At 44.5% G+C, this 18,338-nt stretch overlaps 1 protein-coding gene across 1 annotated transcript; it reads right to left on the bottom strand.

Annotated features, from left to right (window-relative positions):
* Positions 1–912: 912 nt before the first annotated feature.
* Positions 913–16,424, bottom strand: tinagl1 (tubulointerstitial nephritis antigen-like 1). The gene is made up of 12 exons (XM_088405326.1): positions 16,240–16,424; positions 12,846–13,138; positions 11,228–11,294; positions 10,109–10,201; positions 9,881–9,995; positions 8,999–9,125; positions 8,761–8,911; positions 8,046–8,235; positions 7,726–7,771; positions 6,072–6,195; positions 2,971–3,016; positions 913–2,883 (listed from the first exon to the last, which is right to left on the bottom strand). Exons 2-12 carry the CDS (start codon positions 13,129–13,131, stop codon positions 2,713–2,715), a joined length of 1,416 nt encoding a protein of 471 aa, XP_088261452.1. The 5' UTR covers positions 13,132–13,138; positions 16,240–16,424; the 3' UTR covers positions 913–2,712.
* Positions 16,425–18,338: the final 1,914 nt, after the last annotated feature.

The following is an 18,338-nucleotide window of genomic DNA, read 5'->3' on the forward strand; positions in this document are numbered from 1 at the left end:
TCCTCTCGCACATGTTTTTGTTGTGTGTGCCAGGGTGGGGTCCGCACCGATTGTCCAGCTTTCCTCATCAGAAGGAGGGGGGGTGTTGGGGGGGTGGGGGTGAACCGCGGCGCTGACACGCAAACAATGAGAGAAATGTAAACAACACGTCGGACGCAGTTCAACTATTCCTGTTTGGACCTGGTGCGTGGCTGCAAACAGCACATGGTGAAATAGCTCAACCACCAATTTTATCCAACAAGAGATTGCGGGCTGCAGGAAAACTGTTCTTGTTTTCTTCTGCAGCAAACAAGAGCCTGCAGAGTCAACATGAGCATTTTTCATATTTTGAGCAAGGTATCATCAAATGTGAAGAGTGACGTGACAAAATTGATCCCGGGAGAGACTGTGGAGCCATCTTTTGCAAGTTTGTCATTTCTGTTGATGTACCCGGAAATGTTGAGTGTTGTGATGAATTTAATCCAAGCTAATATTCGCATTATTGTCATTTTTAGCCAATGAGGATTATTGACGTTATGATGAAATGGGTGACCACCAAGTTTATCCAACAGAAGAATGTTTTTTTTTCTCCTGCAGCAAACCAGATTTTGCAGGGCCAACATGAGCATTTATAATATTTTGAGTGTGGTATCATCAAATGTGAAAAGTGATGAGACAAATTAATCCGAGGGGAGACTGTGGGCTGAAAGAAAAGTCTAAAATTCTTCGAGACGGGTGGAGTCTGTAGAGCCGACTTGCGCACTTTGTTCGTATTTAGCAACATACTCTGAAATGTTGATTGATGCGACAAATTTTACCTGAGGGGAGATTGAGGGCACCCACAAAAGGGCCCATAGCAGCAAAGTTGATACTCTGGAACTAATGTTAATGTTTTTTTTTTTTCCCCAACAAAAACACTGCAAAAGGCAGGCGTGGTGGAAAGACTTTATTGCGCAGCATGAGTGAACACCCGCATTACATGTAGTGCGCACCGTACGGCCGATAGCGTAACATTGCACAGATACGAGAGGAATAACGTACAGTGTAGCATAATTTACGTATCATAAATAAACACACACGAGTGACTGTGGCGTTTTTCAAACACACACGCACACAAACACGCACACAAGCTCGCACGTACACAACACGGTGGAGTGGATGTTGGCATTCTTTGGTTTAGCAAGACGGAGGACGGCGGACACCTTGCCTGTCCAATCACGCGTGTCCATCTTTGAAGTGTGAGGCGACGGCGTGAATTATCAGGAGGCGGGATTACGCCGTTTGAAGCGGAGCCTAATTGAAGGCCGGCCGTAATAACAGCGTACCCGACTTTCAAGTGAGATGGGGAAATCCCCACCCCCCAGAATCTGAAACTTAAAGACGCAACGCGCTTTGAGTAGCGCGCAAAATGGCTTGAAAAGTACGAGTGTGCTCACTATTTGGAAGGGAACATAATTGCTTTACCAATTTAAGCTAGTACAACTCACTATTTGGCAAGGCGGAATAGGAAGAGCTACAAGAGGGCTCGCTATTTGGTAGGTGAGTTTCTTAAGGTGGAGGGGGTAAAAGTGTAAAATATTTCCATCAGAAAGTACAGCTACAAGCGGGCCCACTAGTTGGTTGGGGATTTTTTTTTATAAAAACTAAAATACTGCTCCAAGGAAGTACAGCTATGTGGACTCGCAATTTTTGCTTTTTAAGGAAGGCTAGCTACTATTGCGCTCGCTATCTGGCAAGTTATGTAACTGCTTTAGGAATCTGAGCTAAAAGTAGGATCACTAGTTGTGGAGTACAGTGAGAGGGATCACTATATGGCGAGTCAACTAGTTGCTATTGGAATAAGAGATACAACTAGGTTCACTATTTGGCTGATGAGAATATTTGCTTGAGTATTATAAAAGGGTAGATTCAAGTGAGCTCACTTTTTGGCGTGCAAATGTTTCATGATGATAAAAGAATGAATAGCTGCGGGTAGGCTCACTATTTGGCAAGCCAAAGTTCCGCATAGGGAAAAGCTACGAGCGGGATCACTTTTTGTCGCGTGAAATAGTTGCGCAAGGAATTATAGTGAAGAGCAGGCTCACTTTTTGGCATGTCAAATAGTTGCCTTTGGAATAATAGCCACAAGTGAGCTCACTATTTTGATTCCGGTATTCTTGCTGCGATTTTCTATTCCCGCAGGGGAAGTTGTACATTTTAACTACACGAAAGAGGCAACATGAGTGTTGCCTCTGTAATGACTGATCACATTTAAAGTACACAAGTAGCAAAATAAAATCTCGGAATAACACGGCAACACAAACGTAGCATCATAGCGCCTTAAGACTACTTTGCACAAATATATCAAAACAATAAACACTCGCTTTTTCTTTGGGCCCAGGCAACACGCGTATGTGTGTCTTGCGGGGAAATTGCAAAAGTCTACACCCCCCGCAGCTTTGTATTTGGAAATGCAAGGTGATTACTTGATTTTTTTTTTTTTTTTTTTAATTTGTGCCTCAGAGATTTCCTGTTTTCCGCAAACTCCTCCGTTGACGCCTCCAAGTGGTTATAAAAAAAAAAAGAAAGAAAACTCAAAAGGCCTTCCCTTGTTGTGAAAGTGAGGAATTGTGGGAAATGCGGTCTCCGAAACAGTACCTGAGGGGTCCGGCGTTGGCTTGCTCAGACGTCCGCCGAGGCAACCAAAAACTAGCTTAGATGTGGTTTAGCGCCTGCTGGCGTGGGGCTGAAGTTCTAAACATGGCGGCGGCGCTGGCGGTGGTGGTGGTGGTGCTGCATGTCCTCCATGGTGACCCGGCCCCACACGCCGATCACGAAGGTTTCGATCTGGCACTCGTTGTCGCCGCGGGCGATGCGGAAGTAGCCGTCCTCGCCCCAGTTCTTGCCCCAGGAGTTGGCGGCGACCTGCAAAAATAAATCAAGCAATAAAAAGGGACACGACGATGTGGCGAGGAAGAGGGTGGCAGCAATTTATTATTTTTTTGATCTTACCCAGTACTTCTTGGGAGTACCGTTGTAGTCCCACTCTTCTCCCCACCTGGAAAAAAATAGCCGAAAAGACTGTTACGGTCTCTGTCTCCATCCTGATTCCGATTGTCCCCCAAATTTCAAAGCAACAGGTCTGACTCCCTGTTTCATTTCCCCAAGTGTCCTTAAGACATTTTTGTGACACCTCTCATGAAAGACATCCGCTTGTTTTTTGGGGGGAATTTTCCCAAATTTGGGTACATCAAAACAAAATGGCCAACTTCCTGTTTAATTCCCCATATGTGTCCGTGAGACGTTTTTGCGAGACATTCACCCGTTTTTGTTCCGATTTTTTTTTCTTTATTACATTTTCACAATTCCCTGAAACGTTCCTCAAATTTTGGAATCTTCCCGAAATTGGACGTCCAAGCAAAATGTCGGACTTGAGACGTTTTTGAAAGACACCCACCCATTTTTGCTCTTATCGTCTTATGTTCTTATCATCAATTGTATGATTGAAACATTTTCTGTCTTTTCCAGGGTTTAGTTTTACCGACTTTCTAATAAATATGTCAACCAAAATTTCTCCGACAGTGTGGCCAAAATGGTTGACTTCCTGTGTCTTTTCCAGATTTTTTTTTGTAGTTCCGCTTATGATGACACGCCAAATGTTGTCTCCATGGACAATACATTTTAAGAGCCTGATGCGAAACAGAAAGCGAAGTCACGCAGGGAGCAAAATTAGCCAACGACTGGACGGAATTTGAGAAATCCCGACATTACTCGGCTCGACAGGAAGCGCTGTTCGACAACATCCTGGAAAAAAAAGTATTTGGAGCCAACTTTCCCACATGCATGTGATCGTCAAAAAATACAGAATAGCCTTTTTCCCCTCTCCTGATTTACAAGAGGAAGTGGACGGCCGGTTGCTTGGAATGCCGCCTTGATCCAAAAATACAAAAATGAATTTGAAAAAAAAACAAAAAAACATTCTTCCTTTGCCGTCCATCTTGGTTGGCAGTATTTGTGTACGCGGGACATGTTGGCCACGTTCCATTCTAATTCTCACTGTGACTCGCCCTCGCTGGGCCCGTTCCCATCCTGTTTTTTCGCAATCCGGAACTTTCTGCTTTCCCCCTGAGACACTCCCGGTAGCCAACGCCGTTTTTATCTTTAAAAGAGGAGGGAAAGGAATTCTGGGAAATGGATTCGGGCATCGTCGCCTGTCAGTCAGAATTTGACAAGTTGCAGTATTTCGTCGGCGATGTTCCGAGCAGCTGCGCGAACCACGCGAGGCGGCGGATTGAGGGTCTGGGACGCTTCCGAAACTTTGGGGTTCCCCGATAAAATGAAACTGACCACAAAGTGACTTCGGGCTCGCATTGCAAGCGTCACGTGACCAAAGGAAGAAAACACGTGACCCGGAGGACACTTTGATTTTAAATTCGACCGCCGGCCCACGTCGAAAATGCCGAGGCCCCGGAGCGCCTTGGATTCGAGGTTCTCAAACATTTTTGATGAAGTCATACGACAATTTAGTGATAACCTGCTTCATGTTCCAATCAATTTGCTCTTAATTTGAAAGAACAAACAAAAAAAAGCACTTTTCCTGACACCGCATTAAATCGGATCGGCTAATACTGAACCTACGGAAACTCCGTTAAAATTTCACGTACCCCCATTTGAGAACCGCGGCGTTAGACAACAGCGAGTTTTGCAAAAAGGTCAAATTAAATTGAACAAAGTTACATTTTTGTTTCGTCCTGAAATGTCAGTGGATAAAGCCAATCCTACTACTTCAAATCAATGAAAAGTCTTTAGTATTTTCAAGCATCGGCAAAACCAGCTGGAACGGTACCGCCGGCTCCGATCGGCCGGCTTCGGAAAACCCGGCCGCGACCCCTCCGGCGGGCGAACTGATCCCCCGTTCTTCTGTCCGGTGCGCTCGGGATCAGCGGCCCAGACAACGGCCTTTCCACCAGAGTGGAGCTCAATGGCCGTCGCGTAAACTTTCCCACTTTCCCAGGCTGCCGGCTTAAAGCGACGCGCAGCGCTATCAAAACACGGGGACGCCCGGCGCGCCCCCAAACGACCCCGGCTGGTCTACGGCGCAGCCGCGTGGACGCGGGTGGCTCCCGCCGTGTTGACGTGTTTTGGCAAAAACACGCTAAAGGTGACATGCGGAAAGGTTCATTCCGTCTCTATATGAAATCCATGCGTCACAACAAGAAAGGCACGTGGAAAAAAATTCCTCGCTAATAGCTGCTTTGTCTATACACAAGCACAGCTAGTTCAAAAATTTTGCGGAAAACTGGAAAGGTTTTTCACCTATAGATTGCCTTTTATGACTTTTTCAGCCTTCTGATTGGCTACGTTTCTTTTACAGCATAGTGCCTGGAAATGTATTTCCAAATGATGATGTGGTTGTAATCCTTTTAAACTTTCAACTTGTAATTAATCACACAGTAAGGAGAAAAATGCTTGAAAATGGCTGCAGATGAAGTCTTTTGTTCTGTTATGATGCCATCTGATGCTTTCAAGTGCTTGACCACTTGTGAATTCATTTTAGAAGGATTTTTCAAAAATGATTCAAACCAAAGCAATTCTTCTTTGTTTTTCAGGTATTGGTTCTTTTTACGACTTTCCGCAAATGCCTAAATATCACAACAAATGTAGTCATTCACGGCGATAATGACTTTTGCCTTGTCATTTATTTTAGCGCAGCGGTGTCCGTATTTCCCCTGCATACTTTTAAAAGGACAAAAAAAATCTCCTAACTTGGAAAGATGAATGAGTAAAACGTCTCACGGGACAAAGTGGCATTGAAGACGTTTTGCAAGTCAAAACCTCCCGCACGCATTCCGCAAAAAGAGCCCCAAAGCGGCTGATTGTCTGGAGATAGTCTCAAAGTTATCGGCTGTGTTTTGACTCAAGTGCGGCGAAGGGGGTTGGGGGGGGGCATTCATGAGTGGCAGACGTCCGGCCGCCCAGTGATGATGGAGACGCGAGTCAGGTAGGCCAGGTGTGTCAGACGTCTGCATATTTGCGGTCTACACTTACGGGGGGGGGGGGGATTCATGTTTCCAGCGTGTAGCGACAACAGCTGGCGCGCTGCGTTTACGTACCCCGTGATCCGGACCGAGTGCGTGCCGTGCTTGCGGTAGTGCGGCGGCTTGGTGAAGCTGACGTCCGTGTGCTTGTAGATGCCGCTCTTGTACACAAAGAAGTCCTCGTGAACCTCCATGATGGCTGGCACCCCCCGAACAAAACAAAAACATGATCAAGACGTAATCCAATCACATACTATGTTTTACTATAAGGCGCACCCAATAACGTGCAACGAATTTTCATTTAAGCGCAGCGCCTCATAAGGTGCGTAGAATAGAATCTAGAGTAGTTGTATGCTTTTATTTTGTTGAGATTTTAAGACGGTGATGACGTCCCCCCGCTAATCATGAAAAATGGAAAAAATAGACAATAGGTGATTAATGGCGCACACACACGCAGCTCACATGCCTTTGTTTTAGAAATTCAAAAGGAAACTTGTCATGAGGCCAATGTGTCTTCCTGCCGTTCGGAACAATCAGACCAGAGGCAAAACACACACATACACACACACACACGCGCCTCGCCTATTCAAGGGGAACTTGACAGCGGTCCAGATGGGCACCAGACTGTGAGGCGGGCACAGTTACCGGGGTCAAAGCCGGACAGCAGAAACCCTCTGGCGGCAGGTCAGACACGATGACATCATGCGTTCGGATTTGGATACGTTTGTCTCATTTTTTTAACCATATAAATCGCAGGAAGGATTTTTCATGGGGTGACATGTTTCGTTACAAATTGAGAGCAAATTAATTAGAAGGTGAAGAAACGCATTTCTTGAGTATGTTGTAGTGGCTTCTTTGAAAACATGTTATGCTTTTAGGTTTTAAAGTTTTATACGGATGCACATTTTCATTATTGGTGAATTCCCGGATGATGTTCCACAATTTTTCTTATGAAGCATACGTTCTCAATGAGCTTTATCAGTACCTGGGGGTACGCAAAGGCACTTCAGGAGGTATGCGATCATTTTATCGGGGTTTCTGAAGTTATCGACACACTTAATGGAATGTTTTTAATGCTGTGACGCGTTTCTTTTCAAATGAAGAGCAACTTAATTAGAACATGTAGCAACTTGTTTATAAATTGCGTTATTGTGATTTTATCAGTTAAATGTATTCTTTCGTTTATTTTTTTTAAGTTTTATACAGATGCGCTTTCACTAACCGTGCAATTTTCACAGATTTCAAGATGATGTTGAACAATCAAACTTCTAATCTAGAGCATAGGTTCGCTAATGTTCTTATGTGTACCCCTGGGAGTACATGAAGGCACTTTAGGGAGTATGTGAGGTTTTAAAAAGGTTGCTGCAGGTATTTGATTTTTTTTTAAAGATGCGATCTATTTATTTTCAAATTGAGAGCAAATTAATTGGAAAACGGGGAAAAAGATTCCTAAAAAGGTGGATGGAGCCCCGAAAACAACTCGAGGACCGGAGTTGGAGACCCCTGGCCAAAATAAATAAATAGACAAATATAGTTTGAAATGATGCTAAATCAGAAATTCTGTGAAAACATTTTTTTTGCTTTTTTCCAACCAACTAAAAATGATTTGGGCCTAACATGATTTAGGCGTAACGCGACGCCGCCACACGTCTAGCAAGGCTCGACTATGTCTTTCGTCAACTTCTCGTAACGGTCACAAAGCGGAATAAATGAAAATGCAGGGCCTTACCTTGCACGGGGCCATTATCCATAATCTCCTTCATAATCTCCTTCTCCTACAAGAGACAACAAACGGAAAGACGCTCAACATCCCCGGAGAGCCGGAAAAGTCGAAAAACAAGATTGATCCCGGCCTCTCCGGCTACTTAATGCCTGACTTATTGACTTCACAAGCGAGCTCGGATGACTGAAGGAGGCATCAGCTGTCGTTTAGTATCGCCGGGTCAACGTAACGCAACACAAGGTGATGCTTTGCCCAAATAAGGAAGCCGAGGGCTCCTTTTCCGCATGATTGGACGGATGATGGATTTGACGCGGCGCCGCGCTTACGTTGGACGAGAGCCTGTAGGGCGGCGTGGACTGGTAGATGTCGTTGTGCCGGTAGTTGTGCGCGTTGGGGCAGCGCTGCGTGGCCTGTCTCTTTCCGCGGCCCACCGAGCGGCTCTGCATCATGCAGCGGGCCGCCTCCGCCGCCGTGTGCTGCGGGGGCGTGTACGGGTAGCAGTCTTCCGTCACCACCCTGAAAGAACAAAACTAAATAGTCATCGGCGGGCGATTTATGAGGGAACTGACCTGCTGCGAGAGGCCTACGCGAGCTGCTCGCTAGTTTAGCATGCTATGCTAGGTTAGCATTTTTCTTGACCAGATAACAACAGAGTACAGTTATTGTTTTTGTTAAAAGAATGATCTGCATTAGAGGCCTACACAAGCGCGTAGTTAGCTTAGCATGTTACGCTTTGTTAGCATTTTTGTTGATCAGATAACAACAAAGTACCGTTACTGTTCCGGATGTGATGAGAGCAACGCGTAATTTGGAGTAACAGAGAATTGAGCTTTAGTTAGAGGCCTACACAAGTGTCTAGTTAGATTAGCGAGTTATGCTATATTAGCATTTTGGCAAATGCCAATAAGAGGCCTAAACAAGCACCTAGTTGGATTAGCCTGCTATGCTATATTAGCATTTATGCTAGTACAGTTCTTGTCGTGGATGTGACAAAAACGTCACGTAATTTGAAGTAAACAGAGAATGTGGCCCAGGATTTACCCTCTGCGGCGGAGATACCACCAAGCTCCGTCGACGCGACCACCGGCGCAGCCGCCCTGGTTCCTGGTGTCGCAGGAAATGAGGTTCTGCGGTGACAGCTGAGGAGTCATGTGACCCATGGACTGGATGGAGATTCGGTCCGACGCCACGGCTGGAGGAAAATCGAGAGAGTGGCATTTAAGGCCTTTGCCTCTCTTCTGGAGATATCGGATAAAAGATGGCTATTGTTTCAGCTTACCTGCTGTCGAGAAGGCCCAGGAGGCGGCACAGTTGCCCTGGTCCAGAGGTTCGTGGATCTTGCCAGGCCACTTTTCAGCCGAGTTGAAACTGGTCGGCAAGACATCGCCTTCGGGATCCATGTTCATCTGTGACAAACGTAAAAAAATCGATTCAATATTCAATCGTGAACAAACATAGGTGTAAAACAGTGTTACGTTATTTTTTAATTGTTAGCCAAGACGCTAACTTTATGCTACTAACATAAAGCCTGAAAACATTGCCATCGTCATTTGTATTAAAAAAAAAAAAAAAAAGTCCGACCTTCGTAAAACACTAATGATTGCTAAATAATGTCGTGCTACCAATGTGAGGCTTAAAAGCCTTTGGAAAAAAATTAAACAAAGTGATGTATTGGGACTTGTAATACGCGTACGATACGAGTACAAGGTTGTTAGCTTGCTAACCAATATGCTAGCGTTATATTTGTCGTCCTCGTCTGCATATTGATTCAAACTCATCGATGAAGACAGATATTTGTATTATTTGTCCCACAACCCCTTTTTATGTTCACGAAGCAAAATGCTAACGCTAAGCGGTAACCGCGCAGGAACAGGCTTTAGTGGACTTTCACAAAGGGTCTTTGATGGCCGCACAGGTGCAAGTAGCGACATGCCGGCAGCGACAAAAGCGCGAGGAGGAGGATTTGAAGCCGGAATGGAATGCCGGGGCGAGGTACGGAAGGGGGCGGGGGGCCGGGCCTTCGGAGCCCTTATGTTTTGCTTAGCGTCTTACGTAACGCGCCGGGCCGGAGTGCAAACAATGGGCCGAGCCCCTGTCCGCGGCCGCATACCAACTCGCAAGCGAAATTAGCGCAAAAGGCAAAATAAAGATTCCCGCTCACCTGGATTTCGTTCATGTTCATGATGGTTTTGGAGGGTCTCTGCGTGCCCAGTCGATAGCGGATGCCCTCGTCCAGCGTCAGGCCGTACAGCTGGCTGTAGTTAGCCGCCCTCCACCTGGTCAAAAACATTTCGTTCCAACACCGACCGTCTCATCCCGGATCAAATTGGACAACCGGGAATCACAACTTTATTCATCGGCTACCGTCGAATATGTGTGTCTGCTTTACCCATAATTCCCTCTGTTGACAGCCTGGATCATGTCGCTGTCCATCAGACAGGCGTTCTGTTCACACTCCCAGCGACCTGTGGTGCCGCATGTGCTGCAAAGCAAACAAAAAAAGCGCATTTCAATGCTAAAGCTGGATTTTTACCTTGTCGCTAGGCGGATTTCACAGGGCTTAAGTCAATGTTATGCTATATATACACACGCACATATTTGGCTACTTTATATAGCTAATCACCTAAGGTATGCCATTACTTAATTTCCAACGGCCATTTTAATACCCTCCTTTAGCCAAACGCGGAAATAGTAAAAGTACCTGGTTTTGAATGTCTGGACTCTAAAAAAAACGTTAAAATACGTCTTTGGGAATGAATGAGGCAATCGATAATTGATTGAAAAGTGGGCTAAACACAACCCGTAATGTCAGCTCTTCCTGGTATTTTTGGACTAAATTTAGACCACTTTGGACAGCCTAAAACAATCAAATTTTCAATGACTATTTCTGGACTAAATCAAGTCCGAGACGGATGGACTAGATTTAGCCCAAAATCCAAAGTCCGGCCGGGCGAGCGATCCGAGATGGTTTATTGTTAGCGTTATGACATTTTAAGCTAGCTAGCGGCTATAGAAATGGACAATAATTTTTGTGTATTTTCTTGTTTCTGCTTGGTCATTTGTCGCTAGGCGGAATCCTCAGGCCGCAATCAAACGATACAAACAAGCGGTTTAACCAAATCGGCGCGGGAAGGCCCCGATAAGCCGAACAGCCGCTAACAAGGAGGAAGGCGCGGACGGCAAGACTTCCGATTCAACGGAAGGGCGCGTGTTGGGGAAATGATGGGGAAAGCGAGTGGGAGTTGTCGATTCTTGGAGAGCGTTAACGCCAACAAGGCCCCCTTTGTTGTTCCAGAGCATAAAATGAGGTTTTCCGGCTATTTTTAGCGCTTGCTGCTATCCATCAACTTCTATTCTTAATCCTCTGGAGGTCTCCTATCGGTAGACGCCTGGATAAGCGTCAGAGTCGGGAGCCGACTTCCGACAGCGCGCAGCTGTGAGTTTTTCAGCGGATAACATGATGCCTATGTTGAAATAAGTGAAGGCTAAATTGTTTTTTTAAACATACCACAAATTGCAGTTGTCCTTGTACGTTTGGCCTGACAGGAACCTGATCCCATTTCTTTGGCAGGAGCCTAAAAGGAGGGAGAAAATTCACAGGTGAAATCTCAAGAATGCATCTCGGGATGGAGAAACGGCGGCCATTCGCCGTCACAATAATGGGATGTGTTAGTTTTGTGTTGAAGTCCAAGAGGAAGGTTAAGGAGCGCTGAGCTTCGCTAATCCAGTGCAGGAATGTGCTGGGCGCTTCTTTTCACTTCTTGTCGGCTTCGAACTTTCGCTCGCTAACAATTGATTCCACGGCTGAGTGCGCTAAGGAAAAGATTTTTATCCCAGAGGAAAATGAGGGCAATCCGCAGCAAACTGAAGACTGTGGAGTATTACGCAACAATGCCAGGCTACGCAAAAGTCAACACCGAGATTTACTATAGTTGAGGTAAGAATGTAGGTAAGGATTTTTTTATTTATCCTACAGGAGACTGTGGGCAACAGTCAGTTTGGGATACACTGGAGATAAGGAAGTAGGCCAGGGCTTTTATCCAGCAGGAGATGAGGGCAGCAAGACAACAAAGCACTCCAGTAATGAGGAAACTGAGGAGCGTTTCACTGCAATGTCCAGAGCTTGAAGCCATGGATCATAAAATTTCAGTCAGTGGAATTGAGACCGATTTTATCCGAAGGGAGAATAAGGGCAGCAAGAGCACTGCAGAAAAGGGAAGACTATGGTGTTTACTACAGTGTCCAAAGCTTTTAGTCATGGGTAATAAAATTCCTGGAACCATGGTCGAAGTCCAATTTAATCCAAGGAGAGACTAAGGGCAGGAAAAAAATTTGATTGCTGGAGCAAAGTGGAGACTGTGGAGCATATTGCAAGCAAGCTTTTGATACATATTTATGATACGACGAGAAGGCACATCAATTTTATTCGAAGGGAGAATGGGGGCAGCTGAAAATCTGAGCACTGCAGCCAAGTGGAGACTGTGGAGTGATAGCGCGAGTAACCCTTGAAACCCTGGATACAAAGTATTCCTCCTAATCTCCCATCGGAATGTTTGCGACATTCTTTGGGGCGGAATTCTTGGAATGAGCCGGCGGAGAATTTACGAGGTGCGCAGGTTTCCTCGTCAGGTGCGAGGAGATTTCGCGGCCGGGCCCCCTTCGACTTTGGTGATTGGGGGGGGGGGGGGGGGCAATTCCTCAGAGGTAAGCGAAGGCAGACGCTTATGTCATTAGCTGAACATTAACGCTGCTCACTCTGGAAGGTTCCAAGAATTTCCCGGTGTTAGAAAATACTGGACCACGACGGCATCAGGGCGGAAGGAGTCTTCTTCCGGCTCCTGTCTTGCCCCCCCCCATCCCACATTGTCAACATTCTTTGTCCCGACCTCCCACATTCCCACCATGAGAAGTCTTCTGTTCTCAGGTGGACATTTTTTTGCCTACATTTTATGGCGATAAAAATATTGCACTACAACAAAGTCAATCTTGGCTGCTGAAAAGTAATAAAAATATAACAAAGCAATTACTAAATCATATAAAAATACTAAAGTAACACAAATATAACAAAGCAAATACTGAATAATATAATAATACTAAATAACGATAAACACAAATGCAAAACGTACCAATGAAGGGCGGCCGGACGCCCAGGCAGTGCCCCCAAAAATCGGGGCAGCAGTCGGACACGGTGCGGTTGCAGAAGAGGTCGCAGTAGCAGATGGTGTCCAGGTAGGGCACGGTGCAAAGGTCGTCGCGGCCCGGGCAGCAGCCGCCTCGCCGCTGGCAGTACGAGCCCAGCGGGTCGCGGATGCCGTCCGTGTGCAGCGGGGCGGCCAGCTCCCGCTTGGGCCTCCTCCACGCGCTTCCCTCCGCCGCCACTAGGAGCAGCGCGCCCAACAGGAGCAGCTTCATGATGAGCCTGCCGGCCGGAGAGCGCAAAAGTGGAATTGATTCGCGCGGCCAAGACAAACAGCAGCTAAACGTCGCGCTCGGTTTAGCGTGATGGAAAAGATAGCTCTCCAAAGGAAGGGTGATGCATCACAGGGGGGGGGGGGGGTCACGGAGAAGGGGCGCTTCCCAGGGAAGGGGGCATTTGCCGCATTTTTCCGCCTCGTAAATGTCCTTATTTAGCATGTTTTGTTTGCAGGCATTCCTGTCTTTATCGTGACGACACTTTGTCCTATAAACAACCGCTTCATAAGTCTGCTTAGCTTCATGCTAACAAACACGTAAAACCCCATAGACGGGCTGAAAATGTAGCATCGATGTTGCTGTCGTTTCGCCTCGTAAATGTCTTTATTTAGCATCTTCCGTGGCCCGGCATCCCCAACTTTGCTGACGCTTCTTGCAAAAAGGAAAAAAATAAGATAAAAACACTCCATAAAGTCGAAGCGCTACACTCCGCAAATTCTGCCTAGCAACAAGCGGCTACTAACTTTGAAAATGTTTGCTAACGAGCCCAACATGGCCGCCAATGAGGTGTCAAGAATGTAAAACTTGCCGGCGAGTGTTTATTTCCCGTATACACTTGGTTCCCATGCACCTCCCTCCGAAAAAAAACAAAAAAACGAAAAAATGACATTGTATGGGACATTTGTGCAGCTGCTTACGTAAATAGCACCATTAATTATCCAATTCGATCATAGGACACAATGGGAGGCACCGCCCCCCCCCGAGTGAAGGGAAGCTCCGGAAAAGATCTTTGCTACGCAGTTTTCTGCATGACTGTGCCTTTTGTTGTCATATATGCGCACGCACGCACACGCGCACGCGCACATATGGTATTATGGGCTGGGCTGCTCTTTCTTTACACAAATGTTTTGTTGCAGCAGAAGCGGTGCAATAAAACACCCGCTGAGGCGTTCAGGTCACACTGTCCCGGTGGGAAAAAGCTGAAACTCTCATCATCATCGAAATATATCGGTCTAACTTGGTGCAGTTTGACTATCAACCACTAGATGGCCTCACACACTCCCGGGCAGTAAAAAATTGGACGAAAACAGGAAGTATTTCAGCACGGCTTCGTTTTTGTCGAAAATTCACGAATCCTCTTCGAACCTGCTTTTTTGCGTCCGCAGTGTCGTACGCTGCCAAATGCTACCGAGATATGTTTGTCTAGCTTGGTGTAATTTCACTATCAACCTCTAGGTGGTCACACACTTATAGACTGCGTAAATTTAAAAACAGGAAGTGTTTCAGCACAGCCTAGTTTTTTTGTTAAAAAATGACTAAATGTCATTCCTTTCAATCCGGCTTTTTACAGGACATTTTTACTCACCGCCATACATACGCGATACATTTTACAGTAAGGCCAAGTACAATGTATTCATTGAAATATTTGAGTGGGCTGTGGCAGAGCAATTACATTTTATAGCACATTTGCATGCATGGACTTTGATTCACACTGTACAGCACGCATCATGAGTCAGACATTCTTACAACGTATATTGTTTCAATCACCGCTTCTCAACTTCAGCCCGGCAAGTGCCCCCTTGTCTTTTTTTTTTCATTTACTTAACAAAAGTATGAAGTGACACCTTATGACACAATTTAGCAGTAAGGTGCTTCACGTTCCAGTTTATTTGTTCTTTATTTGAAAACTGTACCGTTACCGTCGCGACATACAAATATTAAAATACACCTCTGTGATTTTTTTTTTATTCCGGCCTTGTACCCCCAAACAAGCATTTGCTCTTGATTTGAAAAGAAAAATGCACTGCTCCTCTCATGGAAATTAAAATAAAATGGCATTAACCTGTGAAATGAAATTGTTCAGGTATGCAAGTGGAAGATGTTTAGCACAGATGAGCTTTATATTGTATTGTTGTCAGGTACAAAGAGCACTTGCACACATAATGAACTCAGTAACCTCTTGGAGACGGAAAAAAAAGTTCAAGGTAACCCTTCAAAAAAAAAAAAACTTACTTTGAAAGTGTAACTAAAGTACATGAATGCATTTCATTTCAAATGAAGCGCAGTCAAGGTCAAGCTCTTGCATCTGATATGTACCTCTTGAAAAAAAGAAAACAAGCAAAAGACTCCTTTTAATACGGTAAATGTCTATATAAAAAACAGAATCATTACAATCAATACTAATTGATTTTGCATTACTACTTCTGGTCAGCTGGTCCCAAACAAAGACACAAATGCGGCAAATAAAATAAAAAGGTTATGATTAATACAATTGAGTGGAAGAAAATATGAACTATTTAAATGCTAATGACATCTTTTTGTGTTTTTAAGAGTCCGGACATTCAATCAGTATGTATTTATATCATCTTCAAATTTATTTCAAGTGCCTGGCTAAGAGAGTGTCTAAAAACGTAAAAAACAACAAAAACAAACAAAAACAAAACAGAACACTTATTTACTTTATACACAAAGTAATACATTTATTTCTGTATTTTAGTCCTATTACATTTTAGCACATACATTAATAGATTACTGCTTATTATCTAAAGTAATTGACTACTTTATTACTTAATAAGCTAAAGTAACGTATTACTTTAGTATCTAATCAATGATATTAGTATTCTTATCACCTAAAGTAATCACTTATTTTTGATTCCTCAATAAGCAACTACTTTAGTAATTCATTCCTAAATTTCTCAAATTCAGCAGCAATTTAGAGACCCACAGTCAAAATTTTAAAATATTTGGAAAAAAATCTACTTGAAAAAAAAACGTAAAAATGTGTCTTTGGGATTGAATGAGTAGAAGTATTGATTTTGTAGTGAACATTTTGAATTTAGTGGACATTTCTGGGATGATTTTGGCAATTACAGGAAATCAGGTTGTGTACAGACTTACCGTATGATATTATTTCACTTGAACGCAATTTAACAAACAAAAAACTTTTTTTTAACATTTATAACCTGGAGGAGATCAACGCGGCTTTTAGACCAATTGAATTCAACACGCACACACCTGAATGACGTGCACCAAATAGTCCATAAAAAGTTAATAATTGCAACATGTTAAAATGCTAGCATGCTAACAGACAGACCCTTGCCTTTTTACCTTATTGTAGAATTCCGATTTCTTTCTTGGTAATCCGAAAGTAAAAGTATGAGGAAAGTTGCGGCCTTTTTTTCTGCGTGTGTGTCTGAGAAGGATGTGTGGAGCTGCACTTGAGTGTTCTCTATATACAGTCAGGCAGCAGGGATAACCACGCCCCCTGAGCCCCCCTCGTCCTCCTCGGTCGCCTTGCTAATCGGCAGCCACGGACGCGGCCTTTCCCCTTTTCTCGTCTCCTTTTCACTCGCTCAGCTTTCTACCACTTGCGCTTATCCAAGACTGGCGCGTGAGTTTGGGAGGAAAACAGCATGGTCGCGCTTCGAAAGGTCAAATGGGAAAATGGAGAACTCATAAGGGAGAAACAGCGTTCTCCAGTGGCCTAAACTTGTATTACAACTGCAAAAACATCTGGAAAATTCTCGTGATTAAGTTGTATAATCTAAATTTTAGACAGGTAAAGAAAGATTAAAATGCCCCCCACCCCCCCAAAAAATAGCCCTGCTGTTGTGTGGATCCACATGGAACCCCCTCGATCAATAAACCAGGGAATGAATCAATGAGTAGGCCACAACGGGAGGGGTACTGGGGAGAAGCGTTGGGTGCTCGTTCGCTGCAAGGACAAATAATAATCAACCAAAAGGAAAGATCAAGGCACTATCTTAGCTAAACTGAGCTATCCTTTAGCATTCTGGGGGACAAACTAATAGCAGCATTTTAATAATTCATGTTTTCATTTATTACAAAAATATTAGATCGATTTAGATTTATTTGTAGTTGCGCCCAGCTTTGGTCCCGGTTTCAGGTTTCTTGCTGATAAGAGCATTCTGGCATGCGCCAAATTTGCATTTGCGAGAAAATGCAAGATAGAAGTTTTTGGATTCCCTAATTAAAGATTTTGCTTAGTAGTTTCAACCTCAGCAAGACTCCGTTTTACTTGTAGCGTATGTGACATGAAATTTCGACAGTTAATGAGACCGTCTTCTATAGTTGTAGGGCAGGCAGTTATAAATGAGAGCCGACATCCAAAATTTGACAGTCATGTAGGGCGTGACAATTCCATCCGGTGGACATGATTGCAAATCGAATCCTCAGAATTTTCTTTTAAACTGCGGATTCGTCGGGCTACGCGGATGACCAAATAGCTTCACCCAAAGCCTTTATTTATTTTACTGTCTCGTAAACGGACCTAAAAAAAAAGTACTTCCCGGGGAATAAAGGAAAAAGTGCCGTAGGGAGGGGTGTGACCGCTTCAGGTTTCAAAAAGACGGTGATTTCACCCGCTACGCCCTCCATGATAATTACACCTGTTGTTTAGCTTCCCGTTAGCCGTCTGACGCTAATTGCACAAGCGCGCGATTGTGCCGATGAGTAATTTGGCCGGGGTGAGACCCCCGTCCGCCCGCGGCCCCTCCGCCGATGAATGCTTGACTCAGGCGCCAATCGGGAATGAATCACGCAACTTTTCACAATCGGTGTAGGCGAAGGAGTGTCGTAACGCGTACGCAGACATTCCATACGCCGCGCTGACTCACGCCTGAAAAAAACAATGAAATTAAATATCAGCATTTGCCGTTTCCGAGAATTGCGTTGACGTTTGACACATGGGAGCCCTCGTGATAGCTGGAAGGTAAATGCTAACATAAAACATTGCTAGCTTAATAGCATAATTGTCATTTTTAGATTACTGTTTTGAAAAAAAAGTACCAGTGTGCTTGCTAAAAATGGTAACGTCTGAGAAGGGACAAATTGATACTTCCTGTTTGTTGAACTTGTTTTTGTTTTGGGAAAATAAAAATCCCAGCTAAACTAGCGAAAACTATCATTTTTGTCGACCTTTTAGTTGGTTGTTTTTCTTTCAACAAGTGCGTTATGTAAAGCGAAATATTTATTTCCAGAATTTGAAAAAAATAATCATTGTTCCAGGCGGCCCTTTGGCTCAGTCGTAACATCAAATGAGCACAAGTCGTATTTTTATAACCAAAAAGTTGTTTGGCCTTGGCGGAGGTCCATCTATGTCTTGTAAGAATGTTCTAAGTCCCGCCCACACGCGCAAACGCTGCCGGACAATCCCTCTTTTCATCCGTTCTCCCATGATGCTTCCA

The sequence above is a fragment of the Hippichthys cyanospilos genome, chromosome 21, assembly GCF_059441005.1.
Source record: "Hippichthys cyanospilos isolate Australia breed blue-spotted pipefish chromosome 21, RoL_Hcya_1.0, whole genome shotgun sequence".
NCBI lineage: Eukaryota > Metazoa > Chordata > Actinopteri > Syngnathiformes > Syngnathidae > Hippichthys > Hippichthys cyanospilos.